At 47.2% G+C, this 10557-nt stretch overlaps 2 protein-coding genes across 8 annotated transcripts in view; one reads left to right on the top strand and one right to left on the bottom strand.

The window, feature by feature from the left end:
• The window catches only part of LOC111827100, a 39096-nt gene that overhangs the window by 25432 nt on the left and 3107 nt on the right, over window positions 1–10557 (top strand). The window lies entirely within an intron of this gene.
• Window positions 401–3362, bottom strand: LSM10 (LSM10, U7 small nuclear RNA associated). Of its 6 annotated transcripts, none has more exons than XM_006094145.3 (2): window positions 3244–3362; window positions 401–1201 (listed from the first exon to the last, which is right to left on the bottom strand). In XM_006094145.3, the coding sequence occupies exon 2, from the start codon at window positions 1183–1185 to the stop codon at window positions 814–816; it is 372 nt and encodes a 123-aa protein (XP_006094207.1). In that variant the 5' UTR covers window positions 1186–1201; window positions 3244–3362; the 3' UTR covers window positions 401–813. The 6 variants fall into 6 exon arrangements, with proteins under 6 accessions (XP_006094207.1, XP_006094209.1, XP_006094208.1 ...); XM_006094147.3 differs by having other exon boundaries at window positions 401–1204; window positions 3244–3359; XM_006094146.3 differs by lacking the exon at window positions 3244–3362 and adding an exon at window positions 3108–3207.

The raw sequence follows: 10557 nt of genomic DNA, 5'->3' as shown, positions 1-10557 counted from the left end.
AGACCCAGAGACTCCCAGAATTGGAGCCTGATTTCGTGCTGTTGTGGGATGAGTTCCTACACTTGAGGGGAGGGCCCAGGATTACTCCAACTTCTCCACCTCAGGAAACAGCAATGAGACTAACAGCCCCCTCAGCAGGGAATCTGAACAGAAAAGCCACTTTCTATCTAACCAGACTGAGGGACTTTCCTATCACAATTCTCAGACTTTGCTGACTATTAGTACTGTGTGAGAAACTTACAAAAATCTAATGCCCAGGCCATACCCGATACCAATGAAATCCGAATAGATGAAGGTGGGATAGGTGATTCCAATGTGCAGCCAAGTTTGAGACCCAGCACCCTAGGACACAGGACCAACAGGGAGCCCATACGCATCAGGAAATGCATGAGGCACACACTTGTTTTTGTCTAAGTTTAATTTTATAAGAAAAAAGACACAATTGCAAGAAAACTGGGGACACTTAGGGTGGCTGAGGTTGAGCACATTTAATAATCCTCACTGGGAGAGGGTTGAAAACAATTGGACAGATTCCCTGAATCAGTAAATCATCGACTCAGATGCAAATGGTCAAAAGGGGGTATTATCATCTACCCCAAGGCCACAGATAAACAGGATTGTGGATCCCACGGTGAGTCTGTGAGGTGTAACCCTGTGAAAGGCAGCTGTGATAGGTGTTGTCTGCCAGATACCAGTTTCTGGGCTGGCCCTGCTCCCTTCCCAGGTTCTGGGCAGGGATGGATGGCAAGCAGTTGGCTCAGTAGAACTCTGGAGGAACCTGAGTGGTGACTAGGGCTTGCCGAAGGGACAGGCTCATTTATGCTTTTTGCTGGGAAATTCCCGCCGGCCTTGCCCCAGGCTGCCAAAGTTGCGCACACGATGGATGATCTGCAGCTGCCGCTCAATGGTCTCGGTGATGTTCACGTCATCTGGGATGTGGACATAACGGACGTTACGGCCTGTTACAAAGAGGTCATCCAGCTCAGCCTGACGCCCGTAACGGTCCGTGTAGGTGACGTTGGCTAGGCGGATGTTCATGAAAGCATCAACGTTGTCTATGCGTCCGTGGGCCACGCTCTCATCCCGCAGGTCCACAGTGGTCACCTGGCCCTGGAGGCCCTGCAGCAGGATGATCAGGCTGTTCTCGGAGATTGTCCGTTCCTTCATCGAGTGGCTCACTGCCATTTTCCCACACTGCTGGCTGCTTGAGGAAGGAGCACACAGATGGGAGCTTTAGCAGGCTAGGGGGGTGCAGTTGCCAACTCCCCTCCATCAGGTTATATATAGTATAAAATCCCCAGCACAGATTTCCCAAGTTTGCCCACCTCCCCAATTTGTGAGTCTAGAGCACCCTTATGAGCCAGGTGCTTCATGGACACACCGCAGAGAATCCTCTCACCACCTTGCAAGCCAAGGGTTACTTATATTCATTTTATAAACAAGGAAAATGTGGCCAGGAGAGGTCAAGTCACTCACCCAAGGTCAAACAGTTGATAAATGGAGGTGCTAGGATTCAAATCCATAGCTACCCTATTCCAAAACACACCAGGGGTTCTGAACCCTCACCATAGCTTAGAATCACCCAGTGCGTTTTTACCTGGCCGCTACACCCCAGAGGTTCTGATTCATTTGGTCAGGGGTGGGACACTGGTAACCTATCTTTTAAAAGCTCCCAGGTAATTCTAATGTGCACCCACGTTTAAAAACCACTGCTCTAAGATGTAGTTTATACTCTTGCTATTCAAAGTACGGTCCATGGACCCGCAGTTTCAGCATTACCCAGACAGTTGTTAGAAATGCAGAATCTCCAGTCTCTCCCAAGACCTTCTGACATGCATTTGAACATGAACCCTGGGTGAACTCATCAATAATTCTCAAACATCAGAATCACCTGGAGGACTTACTCAACCATAATCCTGGGCCCCACTCCCAATTTCTAGCTCAGAGGGTCTAAGGTGGGGCCCAAGAATGTGCATTTCTAAGAGGTTCTCAGGTCTACACAATGCAGCCGCCATATAAGTAGAAATTTGGCTCATTAATTTTAAAAAGGTAGCATATAAAGCCATAGGTTTTGAAGGCAGCGAAACCTGGGATCTCCACTCCACCCACAAACTCTGTAAAGCTAAGACTGCTACTTAATGTCTCTGAACACCTGTTTCCACATCTATTTTTTGTTGTTGCTGTTGCTAATCCTCACCCAAGGCTAGTTTTCCATTGATCTTTTATTTTTATTTTTATTTTTAAATATTTTTATTGATTTCAGAGAGGAAGGGAGAGGGAGAGATAGAAACATTAATGATGAGAGAGAATCATTGATTGGTTGCCTCCTGCTCGCCCCCTACTGGGGGTTGAGCCCACAACCCAGGCACGTGCCCTTGACTGGAATGGAACCTGGGACCCTTCAGTCCGCAGGCCAACGCTCTACCCACTGAGCCAAACCAGCTAGGGTTCCATTGATCTTTTAGAGAGAGTGGGAGAGAGAGGGAAAGAGAGAGAAACATCGATATGAGAAGAACACATTGATTGGTTGCCTCCTGCAAGCGCCCTGACCCGGGAGGAGCCTGCAACCAAGGAAGTGCCCTTGACCAGAATCGAATCTGGGGTCCTTTGGTCCGCAGGCCGACGCTCTATGGACTGAGCCAAACCGGCTAGGGCTGTTTCCACATCTATTAAACCATAGGCTAAATGAGGCTAACAGAATCTCACCACATTGAATGGGCTTGCCCTTGCTTTCAACATGCCCTGATATTTTATTAATGTAACTTTGCCTTCCTTATCCTTACATTCAGACTCTGAGTGGAAGGTGGTGGAACTTTAAGACCTCGCTCAGGATCCCGACAGGGCTGAACAGGGTGGCACTGTGCAGCAAGCCAGCCCACGCCGCAGAGGAGGTAGGCTTGGAGCTGGGCGGGAAGGGCCTAGGATCCCACCAGCTTCGCCAGGAGCATGCGCCCGAGCACACACGCCCGGGCTGCACAGTGACTGCTGTCAGGCATGGGCTCTAGGACGGGCTCTGCCGCTTTCCGGAAGGGAGACCTCTCCAAGCCACTTAGCTTCAAGCCAGTTAGCTCACTGGTTAATGGGGATGGTGAAGAGCCTTTACTCACAGAGCCGTGGGAGTGGACTGGAGAGGAGCTACGCTCCGCAAATCGGCAAGACGCTGCTTCCGCTGCTCCCCACGGCCCTCCGCGGTTCCGTATACCCCCTCCCCTCCGGCCCCGCCCCCGGGTTCCCCGGACGCACCTCGCGGGATTCTTTCCGTTTCCCGGTCCGCGTTCTAGCGGAAGCTAGCGGGCGCCTAGCTGGGCGGCCTTCCTCCGGCTGCGGGTTTTAGAAACCATAGCAACAACCAGGCCGCTCTGGCTCCTGGGAGCATAGATAGCGCTCTGTGCGCAGGACCGCGCCACCGCAGGCCGAGCTTGAACTACAATTCCCAGAATGCCCCGTGAGCGCCGCGCGACTCACGCTTTTGCCTTCATTGGAGTCATTCGTTCATTCATTCATTCATTCATTCATTCATTCATTCATTCATTCAACTAATATTCATTGAGCCGTCACCCTGTGTAAGGCTCCTTCCAAGGCTCCGGACATAGCGGTGACCAAAGAGACAAGCTTCCTGATCTGTTGACCCTTAAATCTACTGGCGGGGGCAGGGAGGGATGTCAATTAGAAAACAAGAACATTATGATAAAAGTTCTTCAGAGCATTGAAATAGGGTAATGTGATAGAGACTAGGTGGCCTTTTATTGGATGGTCAGGGATGTCCTAATAAGGTGACATCTGAACTGAGATGAATGACATAAAGTCAATCTTGTGAAAACTAGCAGAGGAGCATTGCAGAGGAAACGGTTTGTATGAAGACCTGGTGGAAATGAGCTTGCCAACTTGGAAAAACGGAAAGGCCAGTAAGACTGGGGAGAGTGGTGTGACAAGAGATCACAGAGGAAGACAAGAGCCAGGTGTTCAGGACTTTGTAAGCCAAGGTAAGGAGTTTGGCTTTCTTGGTTAGGCATGTAGGTTCTGGAGGCAGTGCCAGGGTTCAAATGTGCTCTTTGCAAATGGACTTCAGGCAAGTTAATTATTCTCTCTGTGCCCCGCTTTCTTCATCTATTACTAGAAGTGCAATGATAGGCTATCAAAGGGGAGTGACAAGATCTGATTTACATTTTTGAAAGGTCACTCTGTATAGCCTTGGAAAAGTTGCTTGTCTTCTCTCAGCCCCCACTTTCTCATATGAAAAGAAAAAATAATGTCGATTTCAGAGAATTGTAAGGTTTGAGTGGCCTTAATTAATGTGTGACAGCACCTGGCACATAGGAGAAACTCAATGAGTTAGGCTTGTTTGATTCCTGCACTCTCATACAGAAGCTTCACTATAAGCATGGAAGCTGGCTGCTGCATAGAACGCTGAAAGCCAGCTTTGATCTACAAGAAATGCCTATCTTAACACTGGATGTTAATGAAGACGTTAAAGACAAACTGTCTGGTTGAAAAGGTCAAAGAATTTTTGAGCACTTGGTGATCTTTCTGAAGACTACAGGCAGCAAAATGATTCCAGATACTTCAGCTTTGTGTATCTTCCCAGCTCTATATTCATACAAGTTTCTTTAGAAAACTCAAGTTTTTAACCATTTTTGTTCCAAGAAAACAAATGTTTTAAAAATGAATCTTATATATTTCCAGCCGGCGTGGCTCAGTGGTTGAGCCTCAACCTAGAAATCAGGAGGTCATGGTTCGATTTCCAGTCAGGCACATGCCCAGGTGCAGGCTCGATCCCCAGGTGGGGGGGCATGCAGAGGCAGCCAATCAATGAGTCTCTCTCATCATTGATGTTTCCATCTCTCTCTCCCTCTCCCTTACTCTTTGAAATCAATAAAATATATTTTAAAAAATAATAAAATCAGGGGGGTAGGGAGGCAGGGGGAAGGTCAATGGGGGAAAAAAAAAGGAGACATATGTACTACTATTGACTGAACAGGGGAATGACAGGCAGAACGACTGGTCGCTATGATGTGCACTGACCACCAGGGGCAGATGCTCAACGCAGGAGCTTCCTCCAGCCTGCAGGCCCCAGGCCAGCCAAGGCAGGTGCCAGAGGCCCCGCTCCCCCCACCCCTTTGCCCCGCTGGTCGCCCTGCAGAGGGAGGCGACCAGTGGTGGGGGGTGGGGCTGGTGAGGGGGCAGTGCAAGGCTGTCCAAGGCAGGTGCCAGCAGAGGCCTCCTGATTGCCCCTCTGGTCACCCCACAGATCAGCTCTGATAGCTGGCCAGGCCTAGGGACCCTACCCATGCATGAATTTTGTGCACCAGGCCTCTAGTCTTTTTTTTTTTTCAGGCCTCTAGTCTTATATAAAAGTTTATGACCAGTTACTTTCCTCTCCTCCTCCTCCTCCTCCTCCTCCTCCTCCTCCTCCTCCTCCTCTCTTCCTCCTTCTGCCTTTTTGGTTACAAACAACAACAAACCAACCCAAAGGCATTTAATTGTCTCTCATGGCAAGGAGCCTGGAGGTGGATGGTTCCAGAATCAGTATAGTGCCTAAACCATATCATAAAGGATGCTCCCTCCTTCTGTCTTTCCCCTCAGTTATCCTCCTCAGCAGGTTGGCTTTCCCCTGGTGCTTCTCATCTCATTGGTGACTGTTTTCTTGACTGGAAATGTAATGTTACATAGTAAATGGTAATGTGCCCTGTGTGAATTAGTGCAAAATGCTGAACGTGGAGTTTAAGGAATCTCTAGGAAAAAATAAGTTTTAAGTACTTTAGACCAGTGCCTCCCCTTCCATCTTAATTTGTGTGGAAGATAAGACCAAATTTAGCATTTTATCACTTCATTGACATTTATTAGTGTGTCTATGACACATTTAATGATGAGCAGGCTAGACTTTGTTCCCAGTTTGTAGTGGCATAGATTTTAGAAAGAGAGGAAGAGAAAAGGATAGAGAGATAGCAATATCAATTCACTGCCTCCTGTTGACTGCTTCCTGTGTGCCTCCTTCTGGGGATGGAGCCCGAAACCAGGTATGTTCCCTGACTGGGAATTGAATTGTGACCTCCTGGTTCATAGGTAGATGCTCAACCCCTGAGCCACTCTGGCCGGCTGGGCTGCTGTTTTTAAGTCACACATATCTACTTTGAGAACTTTGTGATTATTCTTTGCTTCATAGTTTACTTTGCTTCTCTGTAGGGTTATACCTTAAGATTTTTACCTCCCCCCAAGAGAAATTATTACTCTTTCTTTAATATATTTTTATTGATTTCAGAGAGGAAGGGAGAGGGAGAGAGAGATAGAAACATCAATTATGAGAGAGAATCATTGATCGGCTGCCTGCACACTCTCTACTGGGGATTGAACCTGAAAGCCAGGCACGTGCCCTTGACTGGAATCAAACCTGGGACCCTTCAGTCCGCAGACCAATGCTCTATCCACTGAGCCAAACCAGCTAGGGCTAAGAGAAATTATTGATAAAAATGATCTTGCTTTATATGCTATATATCTTGAAGGCATTATCATTTAAAAATATATATTAGAAAATATATTAATGAAAAAGACAAAAGGGTAAAATAGTTGTAATTTAAAAAAATCTGCATGGATTCATTTTAGTTCTATATATCATGAAATATTTTTTTCAAGTTTGGAAAAAAAAGTGCTGAAGCACATATGAGACTCTAGCTGTCTTCTACCGTATGACAGACATTGCAAAATATATAAAACAATGTCACTTCTCACTCAATTTATTTTGGAGAAAATATACTTACTTTTAGTATAAAATGTGAAAATGAGTTTCTTACTGTTATTTTAAACTGAATGAAGGTTTTTGGAGTTTCCAATATTTTTTAAGATTACAAAGGGTTTCTGATACGGAAAAGTTTGAGAACTGCTGCTTTAGTCTGAGGATTTTCACATACTTTCTCACCTCACTGAAATCTGGCTTCTGTTCCCAAGATTCCACTAATTTCTCTGGCAAAGATTACTAATGATTCTGTGTTCATAAAACTGTCAGCTCCTTTCTTAGGTCTTATTTCCATGATCCTCCCCATTGCTTGACCATTATTGCCCATCCTCCTCCTCCTTAATTTTTTTTTTCTGGGGTATTATATCATCCCCTCCCTCCCCCATATTTCCTGATGGTTTCTTCTCCATTTCTTTCTCTCTTTACTCCACTCCCCTCCACTTCATTCTCCTGCTCCCAAATGTGCTTTCTCTGGGGCTGTATTCCCAGCCCAGATGTCTTCCTGGTCACATATATCTCCATGCCATTAACTACTACATGCTGAGTCCCTTGCCTAGGTCTCCAGCCCAGACTGCTCCACAGAGCTCCATTTTCCATCTGTCTGTTACTTATTCCCATATGTCTTACTGGTACTTGAAACTCAGCATGTCCACAGGCAAATTCACCAAGTCCTTCCCAAATCACTTGCTGCTCTGGATTTTTTTTTTATCTTTATAATTGCTACCACCATTTTTCAGCTACCCACGTTGGGCACCTTGAATAAACTTGGCAACTTCTATCAGTTTTTGATTCCCCCACACCTGTTATAGCCATTGAACCCTGCAGATTCTTTGAAGCCTGTCTCCCACCCTTCACCTGCCTTTTTATTCTGACTGCCACCATACTAGTTGAGACCCTTTTTTTCCTCATTTGATCATTATAAAAATCATCTTATTGGCCTTTGTGTCTCATGATCCTTTGCCAAAAGATTCAAAATACATAGGTATGATCTTATCATTTATCAGCCGGCAGAATAAAGCTTCTGATACTGACATGTAAGGCTTTCCATGATTTGATTCCACCCTACCTTGCAGCTGGATCTGCTTCAGCTTCTCTGCACAAACTCTCCAACCAGTGTTTTTCTTTTTTAATTATGTTTTTATTGATTTTAGAGAGAGGAAGGGAGAAGGAGAGAGATAGATAGAAACATTGATGAGATGAGAAACACCGATTAGCTGCCTCCTGCACGACCCCTACTGAGGATCCAGCCTGTAACCCGGGCATGTGCCCTGACCAGGAATCAAACTGTGACTTCCTGGTTCATAGGTTGACTCAACCACTGAGCCATACCTGCCGGGTTTAACCAATGTTTCTTATATATATATTTTTTATTATATATTTTATTGATTTTTCACAGAGAAGAGGGAGAGGGACAGAGAGTTAGAAACACCGATGAGAGAGATCGATCAGCTGCCTCCTGCACACCCCCCACTGGGGACGTGCCCGCAACCAAGGTACATGCCCCTGACCGGAATCGAACCTGGGACCCCTCAGTCCGCAGGCAGACGCTCCATCCACTGAGCCAAACCGGCTCGGCAACCAATGTTTCTTAAAGTGTGGTCTGGGAACCCAGTTGCCTCATTGTTACCTGGAAAACCTATTAAACCCAACGCCAGACCTACAGAATCAGAAGTGGAGCCCAGGAATCTGCACATCTAACAGTACGCACAAAAATCTGAGATCCACTGTCCTGCTCTCTAGTCAGACTCAGCCACTCAGCAACCCCCAGACAGACCCTACACTCTTGTCTCTGCCTTTGCTGTCCTGCCTCCTCCATCTGCCTCGAGTCCTCTCTCATTTATCTTTGGATCTTAAGTCCAATCCCTCCTTCAAAGCCCGCCTGTCTCAATTGGTCTACTTTTCTGAAGTCTTCACTGCTTACTCCAGTTGGGAGTGATATCTGTCCTATGATCCCTAGAGTTTATTGCTTGCTATCTGTTTGCGTGTTGTATGTAGATTCTTGATAGTTATTTGCATAAATCTTACCTCCCCTACTGGTGTCCTGGGTGTTGGGACAGAGAAGCCTGAGGAGGCCTCACAGATGTGCTTCATACTACCAACCACAGTTGCCTGAGGAACCCTGGTTTTATGAATGTGGAGAGAAGATAGGGATCTGAATGAAGACAGCAGTGGGAATGGAAAAAAGGGATGAATGTTAAAGACCCTGAAAACAGCTAATCAGTGTGGGTGGTAAGAGAAGGGATCAATGATTTAAATGGTAACACTGGGTATCTAAGGAGATGGTGGCCCATTGATAGGAGAGGGTTGGGGTGGGACGGGGGTCATGCCTGTGGGGGAGACCTCATTTTTTGGCTACTCAGCCACTGAATTCCTTTCCCCATGTTTGAGGAAATCTGACAGTCTGTGAATTTCGGTGGCAGGTGAGAATCGGCTTCCCACTACAGATGATTTAAAGGTAAGATATTGTCTCTGATTCTTGTGAACAAGGCCATGTGACCTAAACTCAGACGTTATCTGACTTTAAATCTGGAGCACGCGGCACAAACCAGCAGGGACTGTTTAGGCTCTCTCTGTCCTGGTGTCTGCGTCATTCAGGGCCTCATCCCGGGAAGGGGGGCTGCTCGTGCTGGAGTCCTTCCCCACCTGCCTACCCTTCCCTGGTTCCTGGCCATTTTCTCATGGTTCTCCAGTCTCCCCAACAACTCTGTGGGTTGCCTGATCCCTTTTCATAAACTCCTTCTCTACTTCAGTAGCCAAAATTGGTTTCAATTTTTTGTAACTGGCCACCCAGACCAGTACAAGGCCCCCCTGAACGAAGTTCACTTCGGGAGACTGAATTTCTCGTCCCCTTTATATGAACTCAGTGGTGCTTCCAATGGTCAGGATCCTGAATTAGGGAGGCTCCCAGGTCTCCTGCTTCAACTTGCCACCCAGCGCCCAAATCCCCTCCACAGCTCCCGTGATACCACTACCTGATCAACCCCAGGGACCAGCAACTCGTTTCTTTGCTGGGTTATTGACTCCATTGTTAGGAAGTCTTTGGTATCCATCACTTTCCGTTCTTTTCAATGGAAGACTGTGATATTTCCTCTCATATTTAGGTTCTTTCATGCCTTTTGAAAGTGAAGTACATGTACTAAAGATGACACTGATGTGTGAGGTGATATGGGACATCCCAGGGAAAGTGAGCCTGCAGCCAGGTGAGGGGGGTGCAGGGATTTGTGAGTCAATAGTAACGGTTGAAAGTAATGGCCTCTCTGGGAGGGGGGTTGGGGGGGATGCAAAACAATTTGCAGAAAAATGCAAATGAAGCACTGAGGGGCACATAAAACATCTGGGCAGTAGTGGGGTCAGAGTGAGGGAGAGGGTGAGGGTGAGAAATGGAGTGAGAGTGAGAGATGAGATCAGGATGAGGAACAGGAAGAATGCCAGGGATGAAATAAAGGCCATCTGGCAAATGACCCGGCCTTTTGACAGGCTTTTAAAAATGGCTGTGTCAACATCTGTATCATACAGGGCAACCCCCACTCAGAAGCCACGGAGGAAGGGAGGGGAAGTGTATTCAGAAAGTGGTATGATCAGAGCCACCAGGGCCGAAGGGGGAGAGGGTTTTAGGAAGACAAGGGTGTTAGGCTGTGGGATCTAGTAGAGCCAGGGCCTGGAGACAACAGAATTGGGGGCTGTGTGGTGACAGGAGCTCTAGGGTGTAGGAGGGAGGGGGGGGGGGAGCAAGGACGCCTGGAGTGCTGGTGAGCGGAGGGAGAGGAACACTGAGCAGCCAGAGGAGTGAGGATGGAGAGGAGCAGCCCTGGAGAAGCAGAGGTTGG

This window comes from Myotis lucifugus, unplaced genomic scaffold (genome assembly GCF_000147115.1).
Source record: "Myotis lucifugus unplaced genomic scaffold, Myoluc2.0 scaffold_131, whole genome shotgun sequence".
NCBI lineage: Eukaryota > Metazoa > Chordata > Mammalia > Chiroptera > Vespertilionidae > Myotis > Myotis lucifugus.
Note: the sequence above shows the minus strand (reverse complement) of the source record. Positions and strands in the feature narration are given on the sequence as shown.